The sequence below is a fragment of the Falco cherrug genome, chromosome 8, assembly GCF_023634085.1.
Source record: "Falco cherrug isolate bFalChe1 chromosome 8, bFalChe1.pri, whole genome shotgun sequence".
Classification (NCBI taxonomy): Eukaryota; Metazoa; Chordata; class Aves; order Falconiformes; family Falconidae; genus Falco; species Falco cherrug.
The window spans coordinates 21,627,167-21,640,280 of record NC_073704.1 but is presented as its reverse complement, the minus strand read 5'-3'; the positions used below and the strand labels follow the sequence as shown (position 1 = coordinate 21,640,280).

Here is a 13,114-nt window from a genome sequence, read left to right as displayed (position 1 = left end):
ACAAATAAAGTTCTGAATGACTGAAGGCTATTAAAGCATAGTATAAAGGAACTAGAGGTGTAACTGAGCCAAAGGTCCATGCCAGGTAAAGAATTTTGCAGTATCAGTGATCACCTCTTAAATTTTAAATGATTGTGCAGGAATATGCTTTACCACTGGTAAAAAAAAGAGAAGGGTGAATTGTCTGTGGATGTCAGATATGCTCCTGAAATATCAGCTACTTTTGCAGGAAACATGCAGAGGGTCACAAAATTGTAGACTGATAGCATTAAACATTCCAACAACAACTTTTTGGTGACAGCTGAAAACATACTGCAGATTCCCAGTCTTTGTGACCAAGTGTTTAACACATCATACTAAGGACAGTATCACGATAATCTTTCTTTAAATATAAGCAACCAAGAATATGCTTTTATATTTTTCCATGATATTGCTGTTAAAAAATTATTTGTACTTAAGGGTGAACAAGGCTTGCCAGGAGAGACTGGAGTGCCAGGAGAAAGAGGTATCGGAGAGCCTGGTTCTAAGGTACATTGTTAATAGAGGGATTATTTTTTATTATTTATTTATTTATTTGGATTTGAAATTTGTGTTTCCTCAGTATCCTTTCTGTAGGCATTTAAAAATAGGTTTAGAAATAAAATTTAAATTCTTAGTCTTTAAAATTTTTAACACGGACTTTCAATAACATCCAGAAATAGGAACATTTTAAATGCACCAGTTCTGCACAAGTAGTAAGATTTATTGTGTCTGAAAATTTCTACATGTCTGGCCCATGCTCAAGTCAGTGTTGCATACAGCTCATGTACAGCTCTGTCCAGAAAACCATCCAGAATATTAAATAGTTGTCAGAACTTGCAGTCCCCAGCATAGGCTAAGCTATAGCCAGAGTTGGTGAATAAAAACACTGAACAGTGGTTGTTGTGCAGCTCCTTCTCTTGTCACACAGGATAGGATGTAAACAGAGCAGCAGCTACATCCTTACACTTCCATATGGGAAACAACCTGTACTACTAGACAGAAAGCACACTTGCTTAGAGGAGAGGAAGCTGTAATCAGATTACGTTAGTGCTAAAGTGACCAAGATATTAACTAGTCCCTATGTCATTAACAGTCAGATTAACGTAAAATATGGGAATAGATGAAAAATTACTTTTGTGATAGTGGAAAAGCATAGGGCTGTCCTGGTTTTGCTCTTGTTTGTTAGGAATTTGGGACAGAGGCTGGAAAAGGAGAGAAATTATTCAATTTCTTTCTTTAATTTCATAAAATGTGGTAATGCTGAGTGAAACCATTTGACCCCATATGTTCCCATTTCATCTAAAACCAGGTCAGGCTCTTGACAGGCCAATGACAATTCCACAGCCATTAATAGATTTGCACTGATACTCACCAGCAAGTTGTCAATCATCATGTCACTGTTGGCTCTATCTGATATTTACTTCAAATATTGCCACTTAATGAAATGATAGCATTATTTTTTAAGAATGAGCTGAAGGATTAATAGCTAGTAATATTAATTGCATAGATAAAATGCACAGTTCAATCAGATGGTAGGATACTTCCAGATACATGAGAGCTGTCTTTAAAAAACAGCAAGATTTGAGTTCATATGTATAAATGTTTGCTGTAAATATGTATAGAGTTTAGTAAACTTTAAAAAATAGTTTTCCTTGATTCAGAGAAAGAATAATACCAAGTCTGCATTTAATAGAAAGACTTACTTTTTATTGATGTCAGGGTGAGCCAGGCCCTTCAGGACTGGCAGGTCTGCCTGGTCTTCCAGGAGAAGATGGAGCACCTGGACAAAAGGTTGGTTCATACCTGTCTGCAGCATACCTGCTTCACTCCAAGCATTCCTACTGTTCTCCCTGTGCTGATACCCAAACCTAGAAGAGAGAGTGTTCATGGACAAGAAGAAAAGTAACACATTTTTCAGTGAAAAAATTCTCTTACAAACATAGTTTATCAGGGCAAACTTTTCTTTTTCTTCTGTTTTTTTTTAGGTGGGAGGGTGTCTTATCTTGTTTACAGTTGTTGGCTTTTTTTTTAATCTGCCAATTGCCCTGCAACTCAGAAGGGAAACCACTAAAATGGCTACAGACAACCTTTTGTAGCCTTCTGATTATAGTATTTTCCTACAATCAGAAACTCCATATACTTAAAGTGTTCAACCATCGCTAGGAACCATGCTGCTTTAGGCATTCTACCCACAGTTTTACAATGGTTGCTTCTGAATATGGGAAGAAAATCCTGGGGCCACTGACCTCAGTGGTAGTTTTGCTATTGACTCTAAAAGGTCTATGATTTTAATGAGCTTATCCAAGTGAATGCAGAATTGATCTAGCACGATATCTATGCAGTACTCTGAAACACTGTTTTGATTTTCCTATTTAAGGGTGAACCAGGGTTACCTGGTCTTAGAGGTCCTGAAGGTGCTCCAGGGATTGGAATACAGGGGGAAAAGGTGAGAATTTCTTACTAAAGGTGACATTCAAAACTGTAATGTTCCAGGAACAGGTTTGTCAAAGCCCTCTCTTTTTTGGTCTATTTTAAGTAATGAAAAAACATAACTCAAGGAATAGGTTAATGAGTGCTTCTGAAAGTGGTTAACGGCAGAGCTTATTTCAGCCTCAGCATAAAACAACTTTTTAAATAGAAAAGTTAATAAAAGATCACCCAGGACATCTTTTACATTAATTTCCTTGGAAATGACAGTTCAGTGGCTCACAATTTCTAGTATCTGTGGTAGTATCTGGTCCAAGAAGTCCACAAAGAGCTAACTGAGAATACTGCTTCTCTTAGTAGGAACAACTGCGTCAGTCTTTTAAGTTCTGGCTCTTGTACTGATTTTCTGTACTGATTCACAGAGATGAAAATGTAATTCTGGTTTCTTATATCATCATCTGTATTCTGTGAAATAAAGACACTGGAAATTGCTCAAATAATTGTCCAAGACATTGGACAAAACATGCAGAGATTAAATGATTAAATGTCACAATAGAAGAGAAATAAATATATTAAGCATTACAATTGCAAGAAGTTGGAAGGGCTAAAAAAACAGTGTAGGAAGGAAAATCAAGGCATCCACTTGTTTTCAGATTACTTTGGTAGGGAATACATGCGGATGACATGATGCAGCAATAAAATCGATTACTGTACTGGAAATTTTTCAGGATTATTCTGGACCCATAGCTGTTTAATTTTTGTTGAAATTATTACAGCCAAATAATATGTTTAAATAGATGTTATCCCTTTATAAACTTTACACTATGTCTTCTTAGATTTTTCTGTCCAGAAGTATAAGCTGATGTATCAGAGAAGGCATTGTGGTCAATTGATCACAGACAGAACTTCATTATCTTTCACTGGTATTTAAAATTAATTCCAGTTAACACGTTTTTAATATTATTTGGCATGTGTGACCTGTCTTCTCCATTTTTGTAGGGAGATCAAGGTCAGAGAGGAATACGTGGATTAACAGGACCAACAGGTGTGCCTGGACCTGCTGGAGCTAAAGTAGGTTTATTGCCACTGTTCTGTGTATAAAATAGCCCCCAAAGCTCTGCTTTGTTCTAGAACTCAAAAACAACTGTCCTGGAATGAACTTGCTTAAAAAATAATTGGGGAAAAAAAATAAGTTCAGCTAAGGCTTCTCTTAGCAAGACACACCATGATCCCTATAAACATCTAGAAGTGGTTTTTAAAAAAAACTTTGCATTTACCATATTGCTTCCCTGTCAGTTTGGAAAAAGTTAAGGGACACTAATACTGGTATTTTAATGCAGAAATATTTGGGAAGATAGTGTAATGTATGGCATATACAAATGTGACAGTATTTTATTTACCCTTACACTACCTCATGGCTGATATTCTTTTATGGATTTGGAGTCTATTCAAACACTCTGTACTCACTGAAAGTAAGAGAAGGACTACTCCAGTTTTTGCCTCCAGTTTCTTATTAAGTCTTTTGCTATTTATACACTCAAGAGTGTGTATTTCCACATAAGAGGAAAAATAAGGGGTAAAAAAGTACACTGAAAGGACCATTTTAAAAAATCTAACAGAAAAATATACATGTTTTCAGTATACCTACACAGCTGGGCAGGAAGTCTTGAGTGCTGGATGTGCTAGACCAAGTCTCAAAACATTAAGAAAGGGATTTCTAATAACATATATTTGTTCAGCAACTGAGAAGAATCTCATTTCTATTGAGAAATCAGAACTATGCTAGTTATCAGTTCTTCAAATCGTTAGATTTCACTCCACATAGAACAAAATATTAGAAATTCTATCAGAATTTTAATGGAATATTATAAATTGTTGCATAAATGTTTTCTCTATGAGATGCTCATGCTCACTTTCAGAAAAACACATTTTTTGCTCTCCTTCCTTCACTGCAGGGAGAGCCTGGTGTGCCAGGACGTCTTGGAATGCCAGGCCCTCCCGGAAGAGCTGTGCCTGGACCAAAGGTAACATGCACACTCCAACTCCTAGTGTTTATAAACACAGGGTGAAAACTTAAGTAGGCCATGCTATTATTCACGTAAATAATTTCAGCCTTATGAGGTCACCTAAAACTTCTTCTTTTCTATGAACAGAGTTATAGGCTGTATCCAGTCTAGTTACCACCATGCCCTGGTATTAACTGTATGCCAGCTTGAGGTGTGGCCTACCTATGTTCACTTCTTTTTTTTGGATAACCTTGGATATCAAAATATTTGTCTTTCTTCTTCTTTTGGTGTTTAATGCTTGCAATAGCAGTAAATATAATTATCTATTACATTACATGTGTGTATATATATATATATATATATATATATATAAATTGTGTAACAGAAATCCAAAACCACAGTCTGTGATTGGTGTTTAATAAAATACATAACTAGAGTATGTATTTTCTTCATTGCAGGGTGACATTGGGTTACCTGGTCTTGCTGGACCTATTGGAGAACCAGGTTTTGGGCTTCCTGGGGCAAAGGTAGCTCCTAAATTGGTAAACTTGTTTCTGATAGAACTGTAAAATAAGGCAGGATTTTAGTGAGGCAACAGCAAATCACCTAGGATGGCCAAGTGTTCCAGAGTTCTTAATATGTATGTTACACAACACTTACAGAGTATAAGGGTTTGCAGAGTGAGAAAACCATGGAGGGTCAGTCATCCAGGCTCTGCAAACTATAGGCTTTCACATGGCAGAGAACCAGGTGAAAAATTACTGGTTTTAATCAATGAGGAGTGAATGAATACAGAGAGAACAGCTAATTTATGTGATTACAACAGCCTACCTGTCAAGCACGGTTGATTTTTCTCAGCCAGGCTCCTTTGCTTCATTCCTAATTTTGACTCCAAAAAGATCTCAGGACATGGGCCAAACTGGCAATGTGAGAAGAGGTACCTTAAATAATGGCAGAAGAACATGAACAAGTAGCTAATCTCTAAGAACTTCTGTCTAGCACAGCTGTAGTGTTGACTCAGTGTTACCTAGATTCAACTTTTTTAAGCCACTCTTCATTCCAGGGCTAATTTTGTCTGAACACCAAGAAACTGGGACATATAAACCTGTGTTTCTCTAAATCAACTGGATCCTGCGCCCCCTGGCTTTTATTTTTTAAACTTACTGAATTTGACAGTACTTTTTGAGTATAGCCCTTAATCCCTTGTTTTTGGAGTGAATTGAACACAGTAACAGAAGCATGAGAAACGTGTAACAATCTCTATCCCTTTTTGACCAGTTAGTGGTTTTTCAAGATCCTTAAATTTATTTTCATCAGGAGGAGATGATGATGATGGAATCACATACTTTTCTGGTACAGACCAGTTAATTCAGAGAACCACATGTTATCCTATTTGTGGGAATCCAACAAGAACCAACCAACAGGAAGCAGGTCCTTTGCTGAGTTGCAAGTCTCTCCCTCAGCCTTGAGCCCCTAAACCTCTTTCAATTCAGTGATGCTGCATATTGTGTACTGACTGTGGTGTTCACTTTCTGCTGTGTTTGTCAGTATTAGTGGTTTTGCTGTTGCGTCACACTCAGACACACATCTGCACTAAGCTGTACAGGGAAAAGTCTTTTACAGCTTCATTTTTTAAAATAATATTTGCATGGGTCTTTGCTTGTCACCATTTTGCCTGCCCTTATTTTGGGTTGCTACAGGGACAAACACAATCTTGATCATGAATCCAGATGTAACTCTGAGAAACTCACTGCACCATCCAGTATGGCTGGGAGGGTTAAAGTCCTCTTTCTTTGCCTGGTAAATCTGTTCCTGAGATACTCCAGCTATCTGAATCCATGAAAGGAGCTTAATTGTACATCTCCAATAGGAAGTTCCTGTTATACTCAATAGCTTTAATGAGGTTCCACAGCATTACAGGAAAATACAATTCTGGAACAACAAAAACAAACAGGAATCTTGTGATAAAGAACATTATTAAATTGGCCACACAAACCACAAACCCTTGCCCTACATCCTTTGTCTCACCACGCAAACATACAGCATGTGCAGAAGCTATACTGAGTTTTCCCAATGCTCTGCAGCAGTTCCTCTATCTTTAGTTATAAGAATTATGTAAAGTAGCCTCTGAGTAATTCAGTTCCTATGCTAAACTTTTAGCTGTCTGTCAACTTGGGCTTGTTCTCCCAAAGCTGGAATAATAGTAATCATGATAAAAACACAGGGAATGTGACTGAAGTAATTCCTTCTTATATTTAGGCTACAAATGACAACAGACAGAGTTCTTGAAAAAGATTCAAATCAGTGACTTAGAAGTGAAGGGGCCTGTAAATCCTCAGGACTATTAAATAACCCAGTTTTATCCCAGGATTAATAACCTACAATAATAAATCCTATAGTAAAATACATTAGCAGATAGACAGATAAAAACAACTTACAGTATATTTGCTAAAGAAGTTTCACTTTAATGGGAAATTTCCTGCTAGCAATTCTATTGGCATTCACCTCAGCTGTTTTTCCTGCCTTCATCAGGGTGACCGAGGTATTCCAGGACCACCTGGGCCCTTTGGGCCAAAAGGAGATGGTTATCCCGGCCCACCTGTAAGTTTATAGACATTTTTTTTTACTTGAATTGGGAACAAATAGGTGCTACACCAACATTATTCACTTCCATGGCTGACATGCTAGGAAAGATTTGCTGGTCTAAAAGCCTAAAAAAGGCTCCTCAACTGTGGAAATGCATTTCAGCATAGAAGGAAAAAGAAATCTGCCTCTGGATTAGTCCATGACTTTTTATGTCTTCCAACTACTTCTGATTGCACAACGTAACATATTCCAAGTGGGGCTTTTTTTTTTTTTTAAATGCAATATCACTGATGTTTCAATCAGTTCCTTCAATATCTTGGTGTAGGATGCTGTCTTCTGCCCAGCCATACAAAATTTTTTCCCAAACAGGACAATATAGCCCAGCTAAGCAGCTGTACATTCCAGAACCACTAAAAAAGCAACTACTGTCCAAAGAGCCAGAAGAACAAACCATCCTCAGTTCTTTCATCAGTTTGTTGAAGGTGTGGCAAAGAATTGCTTGATCTACTTTACAGCCCTTTACAGAGGTCTTTACTGGTAGATACGACCAATCCCTGCAAAAAGGATACAAAGAGAGAAGACTCCTTCCTCTCCCTTCCTTGCGCATGTATGCAGCACTGGCCTCACATTACCTAGTCTGCCCAACATTGTGCTCCACCAGCCCTGCATGCCTGTGCAGTGAGGAAGTCCCAGGAAGCTTGCTGACTAGGGTCAGGGAGTTTGGTGATATACTAGCATTTAGCTGTGCTAAAGACAGTAAAAGTGCACGCAATTGCCACACTGAGGAATAAAAATTAATGAATGTCAAAATGGAAATTGGATTTTTTTTTTTAATACATCCTGATATTTTTGTGCAATCCAATGCAGAACTGCTGCTGCACCTGCCCCTCCGGATTAGACTCCTCTGCCTTCAAACTCATACAAGCCTCCTTCATGACATGCAACACACATGCAAATGCCACTGACACTGACACCACTTCTGGCTTCTCAGAGTAGAATTTAACCAATTGTAGACCACAGTGATCCCACTAAGAGACAATATATTCAAGATGCTACCATATTAATGCTAACAAAAGAATGTAGTCAATATAGTCATAAATCAAATTAGTATTCTTTCTGCACGTATAATTTCAGGGCTTGCCAGGCCTTCCTGGGATTCCTGGTGAACAAGGCCCAGAGGGAGTTGGACTACCAGGACCTAAGGTAGGTCCTTACACTTAACTTCTGGAAAAGCAAAAGCATGTGTGTACTCCACTTCATGCAGATATAATTCCTACCTATATGTCACAGTCAGAATACCTTTTTAATCCAGCTTTAATTTACTTGTCAGTATATAAAAGGTAGATGCCATAGAAAACCTTCAAGCTTCACTTCAGAACTCATTCTGATGCTGATCGCAGGATTATTGGAATTATACAGGCAATTGAAGGACTGACTACAGCTATTTAAATATGCTTAATGTCTCTTCAAAGGATGTACATCTTTTTTCCACTCACCTCAAAACCCTAGCTGTCTGAAAGCACTGATAGGAAAAAAGCTAGAACAGTACCAACATGAATATGGAGTCTGATTCAACTGACAGGCAGCAAGCAAAAACATTTTGGTCTGGGAACCCTGGAGTTCATTTTATGATATAGCAATTGTCATTCCTGTGTAACTATTGCATAATTGACTGTACATGTCTTGAATACGTTTAGACCACTAGTCACTGTTTATCCCAAATAACTTCCTTGCCCTACCTGCAGTATTCATGGGTTAACATTGCACTGTGCTGTTCAATAATTCTCTTTGTCCCATTTGAGTACAACAGATGCTGGGAATTCTACAGATAAACTTCAGTGTGCACTACTTATTTTTTAACCTATTGACCTTCAGGGTGATCCTGGCAGTAGAGGACCAACTGGTCTCCCTGGTCCCCCAGGAGAAGGCCTGCCAGGACCAAAAGTAAGCCATTTAAACAATTATGTCTCCCACTGTCTCATTTCTAAAAAAGAAAAAAACCCCTATAGTATAAAAGTATGTGATCCTGCAAACACATCTGTATGTTTTCTGTCTTCACTCTTCACTGGAAACAACTAATCTGACAAATAAGATAACTAAGGAATACAGTGTCTTTATTTTGTAGAAAACAAAAAATGTTTCTGGTGACTAGCCATAAACCATGGCCTTCTTCCTGTTGCATACAATAAATGATAAAGTGACAATCCTGCAGTGAAGATCAGTGACAAAACTTCGGGATTCTGCAGACATTAGCTGCAGTTGAGTAGCAAAAATTTCTTCAGACATAGCATTGGTCAGATTCAATACAATGTATATCTCAGCAAGACGATTCATGTTCAATGAGCATTAAGCCCTGAGTGACTCCTTTGAAGTATAAACTGGATTGTAATAACCTGATAAAGGATAAAAAGAGTCTTTGCCAGCTAAAGCAATTTTATCTTTACTACTTATAAAAAGACATCAATTTGGTAGAGGATGGACAGGAAATTACATGATGGTATAACAATTTATTGTACATGTTTATTGTGAATATTGTATTTAATGTATGCAGGGTTTCTCTCTAGGGGACCATTGGACGCCCAGGGCCACCTGGCTCTTTGGGACCTCCTGGTGAAGGTATTCAAGGAATTAAGGTAAAAAGACTCAGTGTCTTCAACATATAACCTGTGTTGGGTGGTCTGCCTGATCATCACATTGTTAAGGAGATTTCACATTGTTTCTTCTATGAGGAAAGCCTCAGGCTAGAAAATAAGAAGGATAACATGGGCACCAACGAAGTCTGTTCTACCTCTACTGCTGTAAACAAGCCCAAGGGTGTCTGTATGGAGGGAGGAGGCAGCAGAGGCATTTTCTATCAGTGAAAGATAGCCTTTCAAAATTAAAAATACCATTCCCTCTTCCCCAACTCTCATGTCCATGGAGACAGTCTGAAGTAGTTCTATGAACTACCACCTACGGTAGAGAAAGTCTCCATCCTAAATCTGTGTAATATTATTTTTTCCCTGTAATATGCACTTTTACCCAAAGCATAGATCAGATGATACAGACTCAAAAAACAAAAATAAAAAAAGGGGAATGACAAGGAATGAAATGTGATAGAAAGGAGAATTAGAACCAATAATGATCATGCATTTTTTCAATATTATGTATCTTTATACCAATGAAGTATTTGAGAAATATAAGCTAGCTACTACATTGCCGTTGAATGCCCCAAGACACTTGTTAAAATGCAGTTTGAAACACTTTCTCTTTCAACATTTAAAATTAATGCATGACAAATGATTGCCAAGGGTTAATGTCTCTACCTGGATCATCATTAGGGGGAACAAGGAATTCAAGGAATGCCAGGACCACGAGGCCCCACTGGAGAAGGGCTTTTGGGACAGAAGGTATGATATCTCAATCAAAGATAATATCCTAGACCAAAGCCAACATACTGAAATGCTCATTACAGTCAGCTTTCACTGAAAGCATGTTAATTCAGTGAAAAGGGAATGGGGATTTGGGAAAACTGCAGTCATTCACATGATTGGTTTAGCTTTTTATAGCAGCATTTCTTTCAGTGTTGCTTTTTTTTACTATCATATGAGACTTGTCTTCTACTGCAATTAGAAGAAACATAGATATTAGATTTAATACCACTGCCTTTCTTTTACCCACCCACTATGCAAAATTTGGGGTCTACATCAATGTTAAGAAAAAGAGAAATGTGTGTTGGGATCAGTTTTTGGGTATGTTCACATAGTCTCAGAAAGGCTGTACAAAGTCCCACAGCCCATTAAAAATCAAACCAGGAGGCACTAATTCATCTGTTTGATATTCCTTTTCTGGGCCAAAAGATTTCTCAGAGTGATATCCCCATTATTCGTTGCAACTACATCCTTGTCTTTCTTCTCAATTTCCCTACTGTTACCTTATTTTTCTCAGACACAGATAATAGTATCCATCATGCAATATCCCATGAAACCCCGCTGTCTGCAGGGACTTGTTTGAGATGGTTCGTTGTTCAAACTGCTTCTGCTATTTTTTCCCATAAAAATGCTTAGCTAGTACTATGAGTTATTCAATAAATTCACAAATACCAATTGACTTCAATGATCTCTAACAAAGATTTCTAACCCAAGTCAGAAGCTGAAGGTAAAATCGAAAAAGGCAGCTAGAGAAAAATGTGAAAAGTGTAATAAAAACTGACGTATACTTTCTGTCTGCTTACCCCCATGGTTTTAAAGGGGGATCGAGGAGCTACAGGGGAAAAGGGGAAAAAAGGAGAAAAAGGTGATGTGGGCGACCCCGGTTTATCTGGAGAACCTGTGAGTAACTCAAGTTTATCATGTCTGGTTTCTCAAACTGCTTAAAAATAAAGGTGGGTTGTTTGTTCTTAGTATTTAACTACATATAATCTGAAATACTTAAGAAACTGAAACGATGAAAACCTTTACAAGCATAAAGAAGACATTTCCATGCTGAATAGCCTACTTGCCACAGATGTGTTTTCTTTCTTAAGGCAGTGAAAGACAACTGCCATGTTTTAAGATAAAACTATGCAATTCTATTCTATGGCTCCCAAGTAATTGTAGCTCAGGCTTTCCCTCAGAGCTGATAACCAGATGAAGGGAGGCAAAATGGGAACTTCTGCTGATGGCTAGGTCCCCAAAAGCTGGAAAGGAAAATGTGATGTCCTGTTCTGACATTTGCATACTATTAAGTAGGGATACATAAACACCATTGCCCTTCTTGCCCTGGCCTTATTAGACTCACATATGATGAAGCAGAATTCTGATTATTCCAGGGTGTCAGGCAGGCATACAGTATCTTGAGAAAAGAAACAAACACAACATGGTAGACAAGAAAGCTTTGCACAGATTCTCCCTTTCTAATGTAAACTGACAATCAGTGATCCAGTGGGAGACTTGAGGTTATTCAATTCCCATAAAAACACCACCACCTTAGAAGGCTGTAGATACTGCATGCACAAGATAATATCACAAGAACACTACCTTTTCTATCCAAAGTTCTTACTGGCCAAATTTTATTATAACAATGGAATTGATGAAGTAATATTCTGAATTGCAATGTTACTAATTTTGGTAGCTTAATTAACAATCACTGTTACAGGGCAAAACTGGACCAAAGGGAGAACAAGGCCTAACAGTAAGCAAATTCCATTATTTAAATCTCATTATGGCAAGAGACAAACAAGATACTATCAGATGAAATGTCAGTTATTTTGAAATAAGCTCTCTGACTAGAAGTGGTCTCATTAATAATATAGAAAGAAACCATGCAAAAGTTTCTGACTTTTTCTCATCAACTTTATGCTGAAATGGAATTTAAAGTTCATGCTGATTTTAGGTATTTTTCTGCTATGTGTTCCTTCACAGTTAGTATTAGACAACCCAGGTGTGCACCTGCTGCAGGAAAGTTTTCTTCTTAAACTATTTAAGAGTCTAAAGAGCAAAGATCTTCAAACCTGTCACGGTCTATCATGCTATAAACTTAATTGTATTTCTGCTAAGCCTGAACTGCACTAGAGCCAAATTCAGTAAAGCATGTCATGCATGAGGGTTATGATGGAAGCAGAGCAGTGCTAGCAAAGATTGTATTTGAAAGACTGACTCAATGCCAAATGAGTCCTGTCATGCACTTCAAAAAAACATAACAAATGATTGCTCTAATAATGAGAAGTACATTGTTTTCATGTCACAGAAGCTATCACTTCTCTGAATAGACAGCTCTAAAGGCAGCAGCTTTTTTTTTGGCTGCTGAAAGCTGGGTAGTACAGTGGGCCAGGTACACTAGGGTTCACAAATCCCAATCACATTCTGTGTTGGTGAGCTCTGTCATATGCCAGCTCACTACAAGCAATACGCTTCCTGAAGCTGGGTCTACTTCTCCACTCTCAATACATTTTAAAGGGATATTCATATTATTCAGATGCTAAAATACAAATGGGTTTTAATGAGAAGCAGATCTTCACAAACAGTCTTTACAATGACAGTGGTCAATTGTTTTAAATAGAGCCATTACTGTGTTGTCAAGTCAATGATTCTTACATGCTATATAAAAAAGTTCAT

General features: G+C 37.7%; 1 protein-coding gene across 1 annotated transcript in view; it reads left to right on the top strand.

Annotated features, from left to right (window-relative positions):
• LOC102052787 (collagen alpha-1(XXVIII) chain-like) overlaps positions 1 to 13,114 on the top strand; it is a 34,269-nt gene that overhangs the window by 16,942 nt on the left and 4,213 nt on the right. The window contains exons 17-29 of the mRNA XM_027810748.2: positions 460 to 528; positions 1,741 to 1,812; positions 2,399 to 2,467; positions 3,448 to 3,519; positions 4,404 to 4,472; positions 4,913 to 4,981; positions 6,987 to 7,055; positions 8,175 to 8,243; positions 8,916 to 8,984; positions 9,605 to 9,673; positions 10,361 to 10,429; positions 11,270 to 11,350; positions 12,156 to 12,191. Of these exons, the coding sequence (XP_027666549.2) occupies positions 460 to 528; positions 1,741 to 1,812; positions 2,399 to 2,467; positions 3,448 to 3,519; positions 4,404 to 4,472; positions 4,913 to 4,981; positions 6,987 to 7,055; positions 8,175 to 8,243; positions 8,916 to 8,984; positions 9,605 to 9,673; positions 10,361 to 10,429; positions 11,270 to 11,350; positions 12,156 to 12,191 (882 nt within the window). The remainder of the gene's footprint in view (positions 1 to 459; positions 529 to 1,740; positions 1,813 to 2,398; positions 2,468 to 3,447; positions 3,520 to 4,403; positions 4,473 to 4,912; positions 4,982 to 6,986; positions 7,056 to 8,174; positions 8,244 to 8,915; positions 8,985 to 9,604; positions 9,674 to 10,360; positions 10,430 to 11,269; positions 11,351 to 12,155; positions 12,192 to 13,114) is intronic.